The following is an 18,866-nucleotide window of genomic DNA, read 5'->3' on the forward strand; positions in this document are numbered from 1 at the left end:
TAATCACCCTGGTCAAGAATATCTTGCTACACGGTATTTGATGATTCAAGAAATGACGATGCTGTGTCGGGAGACATTGATCCCATTTAAACAAATATTTGATGATGTTTGTAGAAAGTATGTTTATGCTTACTGTTCTTATGTGTTTCTTTTATTAACTTTTTTTGGAGAAATATTGATCTACCTATCGATATGTGACACTCTCACCGATTTCAAAGATTTTTGAATATGTTGCAGAAATGATTAGGGATAGCAGGTGCACACAGGAAAGAACAACCATAAGGAGTTAGTTTGTGTTAGATTTTTAAAACGTTGGTGGGGGGGGGGTATTTAAAACACATTAAAAAATCACAAAAATTAATTGTTGCCAGTGTCACATATCGATAAATTCATTGAAATATTATACAAATGTTTATTTAAAGACATCCAGATGCTGCAGCTCATTGTTCATTTACAAAATTAAGGCCAACGTTGCACAGACAGAGAGCTAATTTCAAACCCGCAATTCCACAATCCTTAGAAATTTTGTATGGCCAGATGAAAATTTATCAACCATTGGAAAATCTAAATGTATGTCTTGTGAAGTCATTAAAAGACGAAACCGCTGTAATAATTACAACTGATGGGTTGCTGGAAGGATTGAAGAAATCAAAAGAAATATTCGTTGATGGAACATTTGCAGTAAGTAGCATAAAACTCTTAGAAATTTTATAATGTTTTTCTTTAATGATTTACTTTAATGATTACAGAAGCTATTTAACTCAGATGTTTATATCAAGTATATCAAACTTTTCAAAGTAAACTTTTAATGTGTATATACTTAATAGATAATAATAATAATAGCAAATAATAGTAGTCGTCTGTAATTTTAGATTTTACCCAAGGAACCTCACATGGGGCAGCTCTACACCATCCATATACGCTGCATGGATAATGTAAAACATAATTTATATTAGATTTACTTCTTAAATTGTATGCAATGCTCCTTCACGAACATAAAGAATTGCTTTTTTTCAGGGTATTGCAACTATACTTGTTCTATGTGAAAGACGGACGGCTACACTATATGCTGCTATATGGAAAAAGATATTTAATTTAATACCTGAATTGGCAAATAATATAAGATTCATAATGAGTGATTATGAAGCAGCCGCTGTTATAACTCTACATGAGTTGTTCCCTAATGCACATATACATGGTTGCTGGTTTCATTATTGTCAAGTTTGTGATACTGTTTGAAGTTATATGTTATCATACATATTACAATTTTGTCTATTATAGAAAACTACATTTTTTGTCATACATATATTGCAGGCTATTCTTCGAAAGTGGCGCAAGCTTGGTTTGACTAATGTACCTAATACGGTTGTGCGTATGGCAATGTCTCTGGCTTTAGTACCTGAAACAAAGTTTCAAGAAGCCATATTAATTATACAAGAAGAGGCAGACAATATAGCAAGTAATTTTCCCAATGTTCTTTTATTTATGACTTACATGCGAACTAATTGGTTAAAAAGGCATCGCAAGTAAGCGTGTACAATTGCCCAGTACGCACTAACAATATTGCAGAGTCTTTCCATAATGTTGCTGGTCTAAAATTAGGAAAACAGAACATAAACGTTTGGGCATTTCTGGGTATAGTATTATTTAATTTTTTTCAATAAATCTATTTACAATTTAATAACTATATATTTACATCGTTTGGCATGATACTCTAAATATGCGGCAGTGTGTAGTTAAATGTTATTAAATTTTAGAAAAAATAAGAGATTTGCTTATGGATCAAGAATTAGATTTGAATCGTCTACAAAATGGTGTAGCATCTCGAAAACCACGTACTCGTGAAAATATTAGTCGAAGGAAAAATATTGCTAAAGCTCAAGCTGAATTTGATACTGGAAGGTTAGTGTATCACTCTTTCTATTTATAATTATTTTTAATGTATATATGTTTTTAAATTTATATGATTTTGTAGATTATCTCTAAAAGAGCTTTTAAGTATATTCCATCATAAAGACACAATTTTTAAAATCAATACAATCAGTGCATTGGCAGGTAAATATGTATTTAGAATTCTAAAGCTACCGCATAGAATTAAAATATTTTTTCTACAGATGAAGATATTAATGAGGAAATTGCTGATGCTAACTGTTTTGCCGAAACAACTGATAATCCTATAGAAAGCGGTAAATAAATAAATTTTATATTATGTAGTACGTATTATCGATTGTGTACATATATATATATATATATATATATATATATATATATATATATATATATTTGTTGTTAAAGGTACACTAGGATGGATGGATGCAAAAACGTTACCAGGTGCGACTCCGGCATCATTGAATTCCTCGACAATACAGCATGGGGCAGTGTCAGGTTATCTTCATTCCACATATTTAATCTCGATTTTTCTGATTCGTAATTATTAACCCATTAACGCCCAAGAATTTTTTTTTAAATTTTAGTAAACGATGGACAAAACATCTAGTCAATCTCAGATTGCGCTAGAAGCAAACAAATATAATCTTGTTATGCTGTACTCAAGCGAGTACAATGGGCGCTAATGGGTTAATACAATAAAATCAAATTTTTCATATAATCAAGCAGTACGGATAATTAATTGGACATATTTTTTTTTAGATGATTATATTATTGAAATACTTAACAAGGCTGCGTGGGAGCGAAAGTGGCTCTAAACCAGGGAGGGCAATCTCCCATGTATAATGTGTGTGTAGGGGCTACGTATGCTGCCGTACCTTGCCGCAGCGATAGCATCGCCGGCATCAGCCGCGTGCAAGCGGCAAGAGAGAGTCGCCGCTCTCGACTCTACGTGTCCGACGACCCAAGGCGGATTTGCCGCCGCCGAGATTACACAATCTCTCTCTTGTAATAACCTTCGTCGAGATAAGACATAATAAAGTTCTCTGTACTACAACACGCAACAGTGCCTTCCATCCAGTTTCCGGTTTCCCGGCGGTAGTAGGCCGCAGTCTGGAAATTCCCCAGACCGTAAACCTACATCTGGTGACCCCGACGTGATCGCTGCCGACGTGATAGTCGTGTTTTCGGAAAATTTTCGAAACTGTGACGAGGCATCGGACGCCTCGTGGAACGGACATTGCCTGTTGCTGCCGTTGTACATCCGCCGACGTGCTTTTCGTACCGAAAAGCCTGGCTGCACGTGCTCGGAAACCGTGCACGTTGTTCGGAGATCCGACGAAGAAGAGGTTTCCTGGCGGCGAGCAATCCGCCGTTCCTGTTTCCAGGCGGCGAGCAGGCCGCTCGCTGCACGTTGCAGCCGCCGAGCGTGAAGCCATCGACGCCACGTGGGTACCACCGTCGCCGCCATTGCTGCCGCTACGAGGGTACCATTATCGCTGCCGTTGCTGCCGCCACGTGGGTACCACCGTCGCTGCCATTGCTGCCGCTACGAGGGTACCATTATCGCTGCCGTTGCTGCCGCCACGTGGGTACCGTTGCTGACGCCGCTGCCGAAGCCGTGAAAAGCTGCCGTCGTGGTGAAGTGAGCGTATTTTTTTAAGTCGTTTTGGTTCCGTTTTAATTCTAGTCTCGCGTGTGAAAAATGTCGCAACCCACGCCGGAAGATAGAATCGCACGGTTAGAGGCGGAGCTCGAGGCCGCGCGCGAACTTTTAAACGCCCGTTCTGCATCGGATGCCGACGCGTTCGCGAACCGCGTAGATAGTTATCGTGCGCCGAAACTCCCCGCATTTTTCAAGAACGACCCTGCGCTATGGTTCGGACAGGTCGAGGCGTCGTTTCGAAACGCACGAATTACGAGCCAGACTACAATGGCCGACACCGTAATTGCCGGCCTGGATGCGGATACCGCGTCGGTTATATCCGATCTCATATTGTCGCCGGATCCCGTCGCGCCGTATAATCGAATCAAAGAGCGCATTATTTCCACTCTCTCCACTTCGGCCGAAACGAAACTCCGGCAGCTCCTCAAGGGGCAGGTAGCGTCACATGGCAAACATTCGCATATCTTGTCACTTATGCGTAATTTAAACAATGGTGCTTGCGCAGATAATGTGCTAAAATCGATTTTTTTCGACCTGCTGCCCGAGCAGTGCCGCGCAATCCTAGTCGCGTCCAAGCATGACGACCTGCAGGAGATGGCCCTTCTGGCCGACAAGATCGTCGAGACGATACAGCCAGCGAGCGCTTCTGTCCTCGCAGCAGCTGCCGACGTATCACGGCCGGGCTCCATGCAGGAGCAGTTGGACAAACTCTTCCGTGAGGTAGCTAGATTGAATACCGCGATCGAGCGTGTCTCGCGGACACGCCAGCGTAGCCCCGGGAGAAATGCCGCTTCGAGAACGCGGAATAGGTCCCAGAGTCGTGACCCTTCCGGTCTCTGCCGTCTGCATGCGAAATTTGGCGAACGCGCGTTTCGTTGCATTAAGCCGTGCGCGTGGCCCAGTCCTCCTAGAGCGTCGGAAAACTGAGGCCACCCTCCTCCTCGGAGACTGTTGGAGAGTGTTATGCGTCCTCGAAACGTCTCCACATACGCGACCGTAAGTCAGGCCGTACCTTTCTCGTAGACACAGGTTCGGATTTGTCTTTGCTGCCGGTTTCAGCTGCGTCGCGTGCGCGTCCCAGCGCGTTTAAATTGTTTGCCGCGAACGACACCCGTATCGATACGTATGGCGATATTCGCGTTGCCCTCGATTTCGGATTGCGCCGCCCGATCGAGTGGAATTTTTGCGTAGCAGCAGTCCCGTATCCCATCATAGGAGCCGACCTGCTTACGCATCATGGTCTCACGGTAGATTTGAAGAGGCGTCGCCTGATAGATTCTGCTACCGGTTTGTTTGTTTTGGCCGGTATCGCGAGCTCTCCCTCTTCATGCGTGAACGTCCTTGGACCGTCGTTCAAGTACTCTAGTATATTAGCTCGTTTCCCGCAAGTCATCGGACTCGAGCAACCGACTCCTCTCGAGTCGCGCGGTGTGTATCATCACATTTCCACCACCGGTCCCCCCGTCGCGGAGCGTGCTCGGCGTCTATCGCCTGAAAAACTCAAGGCCGCGAAGGCCGAGTTTAAACACCTGATCGAGGCAGGAATTTGCAGGCCTTCTAGCAGCCCTTGGGCTAGTCCGATCCACTTAGTCAAAAAGAAGTCCGGTGAATGGCGGGTATGCGGAGATTACCGCCGTTTGAATAGCGTGACGATACCCGATCGTTACCCCGTGCCTCACCTGCACGACTTCCCGGCTAACCTTCACGGCAAGACCATTTTCACGGCGCTAGACCTGTACAAAGCGTATCATCAGATACCCGTAGCTGCCGAAGATATTCAAAAAACTGCCGTCATCACTCCTTTCGGCCTTTTTGAATACTGTGCAATGACCTTTGGCCTCCGCAACGCGGGGCAAACTTTTCAGAGATATATAAACCGTGCTCTCGGCGATCTCGATTTCGTTTTCACGTTTCTCAATGACATCCTCATCGCCTCTTCCTCTCCGGAAGAGCATGAGACCCATCTGGCGATCGTCCTAGAGCGTTTACGTGACTTTCATCTGCGCGTGAACCTGGATAAATGCCGTTTCGGCGTATCCGAGTTAGTTTTTTTGGGACACCTAGTTAACTCTGAGGGGTTTAAACCCACTCCAGAGAAGGTCGAGGCTATTAGTCGTTTCCCCAAACCGCGCACGATCGACGACCTGCGTCGTTTTCTAGGAATGGTAAATTTTTACCGGCGCTGTATTCCTCACGCTGCCGCCACTCAAGCTCCGTTGAACGCGTACATGCAGGACGCGCGTAAACGTGATAAGCGACCCATCGTATGGACGCCCGAAGCCGAAGCGGCTTTCGTTAAATGCAAGGATGATCTTGCGAACGCTGCCCTTATAACGCACCCCTGCGAATCGGCCACCGTGCGCCTTGTCTCAGACGCTTCCGACGTGGCCATGGGTGCAGTTCTCGAGCAGCTGTGTGGCGATAGTTGGAGACCGCTCGCCTTTTTCTCGCGAAAGTTTTCCCCGGCTCAGTGCAAATACAGCACATACGACCGTGAGCTTACCGCAGCTTACGAAGCTGTGCGCCACTTTCGCCACTTCCTAGAAGGTCGCGAATTCATTATCTACACCGACCACAAACCGCTCATCTACGCCTTTGCGCAGAACTCTGAGCGTGCGTCTCCTCGGCAGACTCGGCAGTTGTGCTATATAGCGCAATTTACGTCGAAGATTCTCTTCTTGCCCGGAAATGAAAACGTCGTTGCCGATTCGCTCTCGCGTACCGAGGCAATCCGTCTGCCGACGCAATTCGATTTGAATGAGCTCTCTCGCGAGCAGGAAAACGACCCCGAGCTCAGGGAAATTCTTGCATCGCCAGACCACTCTCTCGCCCTTAAGAGGCTCACGTGGGGCACAGATCACTCTCCTGTGTATTGCAGCGTATCCGAGGAGTGCATCCGTCCGTATATCCCCGCCTCCATGCGCGAGCGGTTGTTCAAGCTCTTTCATTCTCCCGCACATCCGAGCGCGAAAGTCACTGACCGACTCATACGACAGCGATATGTCTGGCCCGACATGCACCGCGACATAGCTCGCCAGTGTAAGGCGTGTGTTGATTGCCAGCAATCCAAAATTTCTCGACACGTCAAGCTGACTCCGTCCCAGTTCGTCGCGCCCGACGGACGTTTTACTCACGTACACATCGACCTTGTCGGTCCGCTGCCGGTCAGCGAAGGCTTTCAATACTGCCTTACCATGATCGACAGATTCTCTCGCTGGGCTGAGGCCGTTCCCCTGAAGGAGACGTCCGCTCAGACGGTCGGCCGCGCCTTTTTTGAGCATTGGGTGTCACGTTTCGGCGCTCCTGCATTTTTGACGAGTGATCAAGGTCCGCAATTCGAGTCACAGCTTTTCTCAGCCCTCCTGGCGCTCGTTGGCTGCCGGAGAAAGAGAACCACCGCGTATCACCCCGCGTCTAACGGCATGGTTGAGCGCTGGCACCGCGTCTTGAAGGCAGCAATTATGTGTCACGCCAATCAGCAATGGTCGCGCGTCTTACCTATTGTACTGTTAGGGTTGCGTACCCATATCCGTCTCGATACTAACGCTTCTCCTGCCGATTACGTTTACGGAACCTCGTTGCGTCTGCCGGGCGAATTTTTCCTATTAGATAATTTTAGCCCTGATCCGCAGCCATTCCTCGAGGAATTCCGACAGTATATGCGTGCCGTCAAGCCTGTGCCCGTAGCGCACAAGCGTAGCGTTAAAACCTTTGTATACAAAGATCTCGGATCATGTTCGCATGTATTTATGCTTGTTAAATCCGTGCGTAGACCGTTGGAACGGCCTTACACGGGACCCCATCGGGTGCTTCAGCGTATTTCCGAACAAGTGTATTCAATCGAGGTCAACGGTTTACCGCGCAACGTCTCCGTAGAGCTGTTGAAACCCGCGCATAGCGTTTACGAGGGACTTGCAGTCCCAGTATCGATCGGTGCCCTGTCGCTGCCGAGCGTGCCTGTGCGCAACTACTCGCGTAAAAGAGTCACTTTTGCGGACTCCGTACATTAGGTTAAGGTTTTGTAAATATACGCGTAGCATGTAAGTCGTAGTTTATAAGAGTCGTTTGTAATTCTATGTAGCCTTAGAGCGAAAGTTCTTATCTGTTGTTCGCTGCCGCTTTTCCTTGGGGGGGAGTGTGTAGGGGCTACGTATGCCGCCGTACCTTGCCGCAGCGCTAGCATCGCCGGCATCAGCCGCGTGCAAGCGGCAAGAGCGAGTCGATTTGCCGCCGCCGAGATTACACAATCTCTCTCTTGTAATAACCTTCGTCGAGATAAGACATAATAAAGTTCTCTGTACTACAACACGCAACAGTGCCTTCCATCCAGTTTCCGGTTTCCCGGCGGTAGTAGGCCGCAGTCGGGAAATCCCCCAGACCGTAAACCTACATGTGCACTTTAGCAGTGTCATCTAGATTGGTTCCCTCGTTCCCTCAACTAAAACCTATATATATAGCTATACGATTCTACTCACATACGCATACACAGATACCTACTGTTCAGTACGATTACTTTAAATTTAGAATTACACTTATACTAAAAGGATATAATATGTTTTGCAACAGTACATTATTTTAACAATATTTTATTTAAAAACATAATAATACATAATTATACATGTAACAGATAATTATAACTAATACATAATACATACATATAACTAATACATAATGATAATATCTTTATCCACTTATTTTGTACGTTTTGTTACACTTGCTGCTGCACTGCTCTGCACCTCACTATCCTAAACAAACTTAAAAGAATATTATAATTAATGCACAAAGTAAAATTCGAAAAATAAGCTCAAAAATAAGTAAACTGAGTGTCGCGGGACAAATGTACTAAAGGAAATAGCGCGAAGCTTGAAAAATATGGTTCACAAGAGCACCGCGCTGCACAGTGGTGCCAAATGGCCAAAAAGCGGCAAAAAATCGAAACTATCCAACGAATTTGTTTGAAAATTTGTGGAGTGATTGCCACAGATACAACGGTTATTTGGCAAAAAAATTTTTGTAAAAAGTTGTTAACATTAAGTAATATGGGGTAATCGAAAATCTCTATTTTCTGGCCATTTTTTATTTATGAAAGCATACAACAAATTCTTTAGTAGATTTCGGTCTGAAATTAATTGTTTTGGCAAAGTGCAATATTGATCTAATTTTGTGCAAAAAATCACGAGATACTTCGAGATACTTTCGCCGCAATTTAAGTTTAAATATCTACTTTCGGAATTTCCAAGAATGAATCGCACGGACGACTATTTGATGTTTCGGGTGAAATTTTTAAGGGATACATATCAGATAATAATAAAAATGTGGCATTCATACATATAAAAAAATATTTAATAACAATTTTTTATGTTAAATAAACAAAGTTTTTTGGTAGTGCTACAATGAACGCTATAAAAATAATTTATGTAAGATAAAAAAAATTGTTATTAATGTGAGATGAATGAATGGATGTGTGTGTGTGGATGAATGAAGGGTGAGCGGCGGGGACGCGAGAGCCGCCAAATGTTTAAAGGTATCAGGCGTTGCCCCGCAACCTTCGCGGCGCGAATCACCTGAGCGAACGGAAAAACAGCGCAAGGGATGCGATGTTTTGACGTTCGCTCGAAAAACGCTAGGACAAGCGGCCGTTGCCCCGGGAAGTAAACAAATAAAATAAATAAGACGAACGCTATATAAAAACGGGACAGACGGGTATCGGAGTTAGTTAACGATTGAAAATAGATGGTGAAAATCGTATAGTCGGGTTTCTTTTGTGTCGAAAAAATAATAGTCGAATCGGTAAAGTTTTAGAATTTAAGTCGTGATTGTGAAATATATTGCCAATAAATATCTGCATAACCAGTCAGCCGGCTTTATTCCTACATAATTGGAACACCGATCGCCGCACGAGGTGGCGCTGTGAGTTTCTAAGTTGTTACGACGAGTTGTGTTTGGTGGCTCTGTGTATGGCCACAGCACAAAAAAGACGATGAGACGACGCTGTGACGGACATTCGAGGGCGAATGTCGTTGCAGGATGGCCGAGTGTGGGATCAGGACCCCCAGACCAAAAAGTATGTAGGAGATCGGGAAGAACGGGAGGGTTCCGTGGGTGAGCGCGTTAGTCGATCGGCTACCACCAGTGAGGTCGCGGGTTCGATTCCCGGCGGCGGTGCCCTCGTTTTTCCCGAGATCCTACATTAAATATTTTTTTATACATAAAAAATTAACAAATCATATGCACTTCACATTTTTCTTTATTAATTAGAAATATTCCTAAAAAATTTCACCTGGAACATCAAACAATCGTAACTTCCGCACGATTCACTCTTGGAAATTCTGAAAGTTGATATTTAAACTTAAATTGTGGCGAAAGAGTCTCGAAGGATCTCATGATTTTTTGCACAAAATTAGATCAATATTGCACTTTGCCAAAACAATTAATTTCAGACCAAAATCTATTAAAGGATTTGTTGTATGTTTCCATAAATAAAAAATGGGCAGAAAACAGAGATTTTCGATAAGCCCATATTACTTAATGTTAACAACTTTTTACAAAAATTTTTTTGCCAAATAAGCGTTGTACCTGTGACAATCTCTCCACAAATTTTCAAACAAATTCGTTGGATAGTTTCGTTTTTACAGATTTTTTGCCGCTTTTTGGCCATTTGGCACCACTGTGCGCCGTGCCGTCGAGATACCTCGTCTGTGATAAGAGACTAAAAGAATAGTGTAATATACTTTCACATAGTTACACATACTTTCACTTTCGAGATATTGCCGATTAAAATTTTGATCACTAATTCCTTTCGAATTTGTTTTCATGACCCTTTTTCTGATAAATACGTAAATCCTATACTCTAAAGCTCAGCATAAACCCAAATTTTTAGAAATTTTGACATGCTACGTTTTTCCTGACAACCACAGAACTTTTGCTAACTCCAATAAACGCGTTACCGAGCGTCGAGCTCTGAAAGTCGAAGAGCCAGCGACTGAAAAAACGGCATACATACAATGTAAGCAGATGGAGAATCACGCACGATTGAAAGTTTAAACTTTTAGATTTTTCAATATACCTTCATAAAATTATTACGAGTGAATTGAGGTACTTTTCCTGATGAAAATGAGTTCAAACTCGAGTGTAATCGAACAATTTTTATTGATACGTAATGTTACGATAAAAATTATAAGCTTATTGAAGATAGTCCAAATGATGTCATGTTTAGACTCATTTTCATCGCTATGATAATTCTAGACTTATGATTCAATGAGAAAAGGGTAACACGTTTTCTTATATGTCTCTATAATCAACAATTTTTAATATATCAAAAAGTCACCATATTTAAATTTGAACAAAATCCGAAATTTAACTCTGTTGGTTTTGGGAAGCAAGGTATTTACTTATTTAGAAAGAATAAAAAAAAAACACAGATATGATCATGAACGATATTTGATCGATGTTTCCTCTACTAAGGCTAGGCTTTTACTGAACGACTTCGGCAGCTCGTCGATACGTTGGAGAAAAATAAAACATCTGAATGGGACACGTCGGCGGACCAAAAAGAAGCGCGGCTCTGTCTTTGATTCGATACCTAAAGACACCGCGAGATACAATGTAACGAGATACATATACAACAGTTAATGGAACCGTATTATAGATATAATTTCTGTACAAATATCTATACTCCCACTCAGAAATTAATCTTTAAATACTTATAGAGAGAACATCGTTCATTTCCCTTTTATTATTATTATTCTTGGGCAATATACAAATGGTTCAACATTCGTTGCAATGGATTGAGGAAAACCCAAAAAAAACTCAATCAAACCATTATTATCGTTTAACAATTTCTTATCACTCGGGCTCCTCCAGTCCGATCTGCTTGCGCATATAATTGAACTTCACTGTTGGTATTGGTTTTGTGAAAATATCCCCTAGTTGTTCACCTGCCCAATCAGAGTCTACATAACCAGTCAATATAGTTTTGAAATCATTTCTTTTATAAATTAAACGGTATCTTAACGATCCTTTCACATATCTTAAGACCCTTTTTAGATTCTGCCAGAGTTCCTTATTATTTTTATTTTGATATCTGCTGAGCAAGTTCACAGCGAAACATAAATCAGGTCGCGTGCATAGCATAGCATACATTAAGCAGCCAATAAGGTTCACTATTACACCCACTCATTTTGTACTTTTGCAAAACATTCTGTAAATAGACGCTTTGATCTAGAGTGATTATATCGTCTTTTCTTTCAACGTTTATTCCTAGGAATAATCTCATTTCGTTCATATCTGTCATTGAAAACTTTCTTTTTAAATAATCTTTAAAGTTTTTTAATGTGCTTCTATCGTATGTAACTATTAAGAGATCGTCAACGTACAAAATGACATATATATTTTTACAAATATGATTCCTATCGAGGAAATATAAACAGCGATCTACAGAAGAGTTTTGAAAGCCATGGTTTTTGAGAGTGACTTCAAAAAGTTGAAACCAGCATCTGGCCGATTGTTTTAAGCCATATAATGCTTTATTCAACCTGCATACTTGATTTTCTTGCGCTTGAATACCTTCTGGTACACGCATATAAATCTCCTCTTTCAGTAGACCATTCAAAAAGGCTGTCTTAACGTCCATTTGGTGAATTAATAAATTATACTGATTTGCAAAGGCCAAAAGCATTCGAAAAGTTGCAATGCGAGCTACAGGCGCAAAGGTCTCATTATAGTCTAATAAATATTGTTGACTAAAACCTCTTGCAACCAATCTCGCTTTAAATTTGCATGGATTTCCGTTTTCATCCATTTTAATGCTAAAAACCCATTTGCAATCAACTATATTTTTATTATTTGGACGGGGAACTAGGTTCCACGTATTGTTATATATTAGGGAGTCGATTTCATCTTTTATCGCTTTCTCCCACTGAATCTTATCATCACGGTCTTTTATCTCACTATACGCTTTGGGAACTTCACAATTTGTTGCGAGTGCATAAGCATGATAATCATGCTCCTCATTATAATTTATATGAGGTTTGACTTTAATTCTTGCACTTCTTCGCGAACCACTTTCATTAGAGTCAATTTGAGCATTAGTGTTTTCGATATTCCTTTTATCAGACACTATTGTTTCGCTCCTTTGACTTTTGCTGATTTCTTTTTCTTCATCAGCTTCTTGTGATTTTATTGCTACGATACTTTCTTCTTCAAAGTTATTTGTGTGTACAAAAGGTCTTGAATTTTTAAAATTAATCTCATCAAAAATGACATCATGGGCTATCATGAATTTTCCTGTATTCGCGTTTAATATTTTATACCCGTTTTTCTCATAGCCTATAAATATCCCTTTAAACGATTTCTTATCAAATTTACTTTCTCTATTTTTGTCGTGCACGTAGACGGTGCTACCAAAAATTCTTAAACGATTTAATTTTGGTTTCCTATTATGCCATAGTTCAAAAGGAGTTTTATTCTCCGCGATGGCTTTACTTGGAGAAATATTAATTAAGTGGGCTGCTGTTAATATTGCCTCTCCCCATAGCTCTTTGTATAAAACAGCACCATGAATCATGGCGCGAGCTTTTTCTAATAGAGTTCTGTTCATTCGTTCTGCTATGGGATTTTGCTGAGGCGTATACGGAACTGTCAATTGATATTGAATACCCTTTTGCACACAAAAAGCTTTGAATTCATTTGATAAGTATTCTGTCCCATTATCGCAATTCAAATTTGCGATTTGTAAACTGAAGTGTGATTCAGATTTGGCTACAAAGTCTTGAAAAACTTTGAACACTTCAGATTTAAACGCGATGAGATAAACGACCGTGTAATGTGTAAATTCGTCAATGAATGTAACAAAATAACTTTTTTCGTCGATTGTTTTTGGTTTAATTGGTCCACATACATCAGAGTGGACAGTAAACAGAGGTCTAGTTATGTGACTCCTGTCCCTTCCTTTTGAGAAAGGCAGACGCGCTTGTTTTCCGTACACACAAGCTTCACATAAATCCTGTGTAGGATTAATTCTGTCTATTAATTTCTTACCAACGATTAAATCATTCTGTTTCATTTTAACGAATTTAGAACTCTCAATATGACCCAAACGTTCATGCCACAATTTGTATGTGTTTGGTACTACGATATTATTTGCATATGTTTTATCACACATAGTTTTATCAATAGTAAATGTTACACATATTAAATTTTGTGCTGACTTACCAGTGAGTATGGTCTTACCACCTTTCGTTACTGTAACTTTGCCAGTTTCGCTAAAAATGACTCTCATTCCGGCTTCCTGGATTCGGCGAACGGAAAGTAGGTTGTTTGGGACATCGGGTACGTATAATACATTCTCCAGAACTCCGGTAACTCCTAGATTTGTCGTTATTTTAATCGAACCAATCTTCGTTGCCGTGATAACTTCTCCTTTCTTTGCAATTGACACATGAATGGGCTTCTTCAATGTTGATAAAGTCACGAAAAAATCCATTTCATTAACCAAGTGATCTGTAGCACCTGAGTCCAATATAAAATCTATTTCAGCAGAATCATTTGATCTTTTATTATTTTTTATTTGAACTCCTGTCATAAACGCGAAGCTTTCACGCTCTCCTTGCACTTGAACGGTTTGAATTGTTCGCGGCCGCTCTTCAGCCGTAGAATTCCTTTTGTAATAGTAGCAGTCTTTCTTTTCGTGGTTTCTTCTGCCACAATAATCACATTTTTTATAATAGTTTTTGTTAAATCCTTTATTTTTAAAAAAACGACGTTGATGATTATTTTCATTTCTTTTAAAACTTGTCTTAAATTTTTTATCTCTCTTTATCCTCTCATTATCCCTTTTTGTTTCTATATGCAATACTTTTGCACTTGTTTTCACAGTATCACAAGTCTCTTTCCCGTTCACTTTAAAACTTAAAATAACTTTAAAATTAGTTCAAATTAGTTTAAAGTAACTTTAAAATTACTTTAACTATGTGCCTGGGCCCATAACCTGTTGGTTTTGGGAAGCAAGGTATTTACTTATTTAGAAAGAATAAAAAAAAAACACAGATATGATCATGAACGATATTTGATCGATGTTTCCTCTACTAAGGCTAGGCTTTTACTGAACGACTTCGGCAGCTCGTGGATACGTTGGAGAAAAATAAAACATCTGAATGGGACACGTCGGCGGACCAAAAAGAAGCGCGGCTCTGTCTTTGATTCGATACCTAAAGACACCGCGAGATACAATGTAACGAGATACATATACAACAGTTAATGGAACCGTATTATAGATATAATTTCTGTACAAATATCTATAAACTCCAAAATGTGTCCGTTTTCGCGTGGTATGACCCATCTGTGAAAGTCAATTAGAATCTCGTTGTAAATATTGAAGATCTCTTAGTAAATAATTATCGCATCCGCTGTCTAGTGATAGCCGTACCGTACACCCAAAAAGGCCAATCAATTTTTTGCCCAGCAATTGTGTATGTCCACGTACGTTCAGATTATCTGTAAAAAACAATTTAGTAAGAAATGAGTTCTTCTCTAGCAATACTAAATGTAGTCCATATAAATTTTACTTTTGTCCTCCAATTCTTCGTTGATTCTTTTCTTCGTACATTTTTTATATGCGCCTGGAATTATTTAAATAATTATTAAGATTGTAGATTTACCGGTTGTTATTATAGTTTGGTTAAATGTTGTCTCTCTACTGTACCCAGACAGCACTGAGACGTCTTAAATATGTCTCTAATCAAGTAAAGTCGTTTTTCCAGGATTGCAATACAAAAAATTTGTTTTCAGTAGACAATTTGCATTATTCAGAAGCATACAACTGCGCATATAGCTATTTTCATAGGTACATGCTTGCCGAATAATGCAAATTACGCCTCATAAACGTAAAAATAGGACTATCGAGGGCGATCGCGGCCTTGATTAATCTTTTATCTAGCACTTTTCACTGCTGAAAAATCCCATCTTTGTATTATCGAGAAATGAGAACGCGCATCCTGCACCCTTGCAATTCTGGAAACGAGTCTACCGCCTTAAGTATTAACTTACTTTGATTTTGATCAGTAATTTCATTTTCTATAACAGAAATCGGTTCTGGAGTAGTGCAAACATGATCCGCTATAAATAAGGAAAATATTTTATATATTTTATTAAAGTGATTATTAATTTAATATTAATGCATTATTAATTAGATGATGTCTAGGTATAAGTAAAATGTTGAAATTTTGCAACCTCAGTAAATCAATAAAAGAGATTAAAACATCAACATCAGAGATTTAAACATCTCTTAAAGAGATTAAATGATTTTTTTATGAGAATCCTCATTACACATCGTTTTAACCAGTCCCGCGTGCTTAAATTATTAACACATTCGAGACAGGTAACGTAGTCCTACGACATTTCAAATTCTGTAGCTAAATACCGATAGCGTAGTCGTAGACCTACGTTCAGCCGACCTTACGGTATTCAGCTATAGGCGGTACACAGCTAAAAGTCTCACTCGATAACCGCCAGTCGTGAATGTGTTAGGGTCCCATGGAAATCATCGACACAGATTTTTCCGACATGGTTTTCACCGACAACATTTCACCGACTCCAGATTTGACCGACAATAGCTTTGGCCGACAACGTCTTTAACCGACAATGATTTTGACCGACATCGAATTTGGCCGACAACGTATTTGACCGACAACAACTTGAGACGACCACAGTACACGACCCTAACCCTAACCCTAACCCTTTTTTTTTTATCGTGAGGAAATGTTTTATACATACCCCGACTCCCTGGGGGAAGCCGGGGTTATGTGGGATTCTCCCCGAGGGCGGAACCCTCGGAGACTACCCACTAAAAAAAAGGGTTAGGGTTAGGGTTAGGGTCGTGTACTGTGGTCGTCTCAAGTTGTTGTCGGTCAAATTCGATGTCGGTCAAAATCGTTGTCGGTTAAAGACGTTGTCGGCCAAATCTGGAGTCGGTGAAATGTTGTCGGTGAAAACCGTGTCGGAAAAATCTGTGTCGGTGATTTCCATGGAACCCAATGTGTTAACAGTTCAAAGTAAAGGTGGATGGAAGCTTATTTTGACTGAGGTCATTGCGGTTTTGGGAAAAACTAATGTGCGATGAAAACAATGCGCGATTAGAACAATCCCTATTTTTTTCTACACCAATTTTCATACTTTACCTTCATAATCTCCATACATTAATATCTTATGACCCTTATGAAACGATAATAAAAACTCTTTCAAAGTTAATCTAAAAAACAATAAGTAAATATCTTTTATGTGTAATTGTATTTTTTAATCTATGTATTTTATAAAGCATTATAAAGAAAACAATTAGACATAGTTTAAGGAACCTAAGCATAACATTTAGGACAAAATCAAACCTTCCACTAGCAAGATGTTTTTGTAGTGTTCCAATCTTATTATCTCTTATTACACTTTTCTTGTTGCTTTTACGACGTACACATTGTCCTTCATTGAGTCTTCTTATTTTAATTTCTTCATCTATTATTAGTTGCTTTAGAGTTTCTGTAAAGTTTACAGTTAATTTAGCTTGGATGAGAAATCGTTTTATAAAATTTTGTTTTATACACAAATAAAAATGCATAAACGAAATAAAATTAATGAAAGAATTACCCAAAAATATCCATATGTTTTTTTTTCCTCTTCCTAGCTTCAATGAAACAACATTATTGTAAGACTCGGTGGTATTGTTTGTTCTCATAGGACAATCATATACTGAAACTTTTTCTGCTTTTGGCAACCACGTGGATCGTATGTATTCGATAAAAATTTTAATTGCAGCATGCTCAGCGGTAAAAAAAGCTGCTTCTCTTTCAATTTCAGTGAAACCTTTTTCAAAGAGGTCTGCAGGAGCTAAAGCTAAAGTCATTGCCATTGACAATACTTTAGTTGGTGCATCTGTGAGACCTAAATGGCGCCATTTTCGTAATAAAGCCTATAAAACGTACAATTAGTTTAAAATTATATCTTTTTATGGACAGAAACTTTATTCCCTATAAAATTATATAAACCTGATTATAGTGGAACCAGCAGCCTTTTACACTGCTCGATGGAAACTGCTGCTCCAATGCAATCATTGCTGCAGTTTCATAGTCAGTCATCGTAAACTTCAAATTCTTATGAAGCATTGGAGCTAATTCTTTTATCTTCCTCCATATTGCTATATACATAGCTTTTGTTAATGTTTCGCACAATATAAATATTGTACCCACTCCCTTCGAAAGCAAAACTTTAATAAGTATAATACAAGCTCTAAAATTTGGTATTACTATCAATACGATGTGCATTTTTACCCTGATCATAGGGCAGTTAACATGTATTAAAGGGAACGAATAAAAATTGTATTCACTTTTATGCTTGTAGTAAAATAACAAAATAAATAATGTTACAATGGGATATTTAAAACAAACGTAAAAATTTCGAATGACAAAAGATAGAATTTATTTATTACGATACAGATTTATTCGTTACTAATAAATAATTTTTCTTCAAATAATATCGTTACTCGTGATTCAGGAATAAATTCTTTCGTTACCCTTTATAGTCAAAATACAATTTTCCTAATATTGCCTATACACATTATACAATTATAGTATAAAAACTAAAATAACATACTTTAATAATGCATATTATACTTACAGTATCCATGTATACAATGTGAATAATATAAAGTTGTGCAATTGGTGGTTTAGAAGGTAAAATCTTGAATGGAAATAAAATACAAATTGTATAAAATTGAATAGAAATAAAATATAATATATATAAGAGATATAATATATGTACGTAAAAGAATACACACACACATCACATGTATCACATTATGTCCCCCTTCATATCAAACACCTTTCGGAAGAACATTTTTTTTAACATTTTATGTTCCTTCTGAGAAATTAAAAACAGTCCACTTATTATATAATCCGTTCATACATAATGTATACATTCAGTATTATGTCTGTACTACATATTACAATGAATACCAGGTATTTCGTTTATCTTATCCATTTTAATGTCTTCATTACTTTTACAGATTAAAAAATGTAGAAAAAAATAGTTGTTTTCATTTTCATGTTTTTCTGTCAAGAAAATTTTTTTCATGTTTCAAAGTTCATCGACAATTTTTTTATAACAGCGACACATTTTTACTATTGTAGCTAATAAAAATGGATTTTAAACACGTATGTTGATCTTGAAATGACCAAACAATTCATAATAATTTGAACGAAACTAATAAATTTAATATTTTCTTGTCTTACCAATGTCTTTGTTATTTTACAAGAAACGGTCCTTGCCTGTC

At 39.3% G+C, this 18,866-nt stretch overlaps 2 protein-coding genes and 1 long non-coding RNA gene across 3 annotated transcripts; 1 reads left to right on the forward strand and 2 right to left on the reverse strand.

The window, feature by feature from the left end:
* Window positions 1–1,507: 1,507 nt before the first annotated feature.
* Window positions 1,508–2,379, forward strand: LOC143363526 (uncharacterized). Its single transcript, XM_076804096.1, has 4 exons — window positions 1,508–1,635; window positions 1,758–1,902; window positions 1,976–2,186; window positions 2,296–2,379. Exons 2-3 carry the CDS (start codon window positions 1,778–1,780, stop codon window positions 2,178–2,180), a joined length of 330 nt encoding a protein of 109 aa, XP_076660211.1. The 5' UTR covers window positions 1,508–1,635; window positions 1,758–1,777; the 3' UTR covers window positions 2,181–2,186; window positions 2,296–2,379.
* A 12,629-nt stretch (window positions 2,380–15,008) lies between these two features.
* On the reverse strand, window positions 15,009–16,166 carry LOC143363530 (uncharacterized). The gene is made up of 4 exons (XR_013083843.1): window positions 16,050–16,166; window positions 15,599–15,667; window positions 15,118–15,171; window positions 15,009–15,046 (listed from the first exon to the last, which is right to left on the reverse strand). It is a non-coding gene; the product is annotated as an uncharacterized LOC143363530 (long non-coding RNA).
* Window positions 16,167–16,474: 308 nt separating this feature from the next.
* On the reverse strand, window positions 16,475–18,100 carry LOC143363534 (uncharacterized). Its single transcript, XM_076804100.1, has 5 exons — window positions 17,584–18,100; window positions 17,186–17,507; window positions 16,933–17,077; window positions 16,729–16,799; window positions 16,475–16,557 (listed from the first exon to the last, which is right to left on the reverse strand). Exons 1-5 carry the CDS (start codon window positions 17,872–17,874, stop codon window positions 16,475–16,477), a joined length of 912 nt encoding a protein of 303 aa, XP_076660215.1. The 5' UTR covers window positions 17,875–18,100.
* Window positions 18,101–18,866: the final 766 nt, after the last annotated feature.

Source organism: Halictus rubicundus, unplaced genomic scaffold (genome assembly GCF_050948215.1).
Source record: "Halictus rubicundus isolate RS-2024b unplaced genomic scaffold, iyHalRubi1_principal scaffold0055, whole genome shotgun sequence".
Classification (NCBI taxonomy): Eukaryota; Metazoa; Arthropoda; class Insecta; order Hymenoptera; family Halictidae; genus Halictus; species Halictus rubicundus.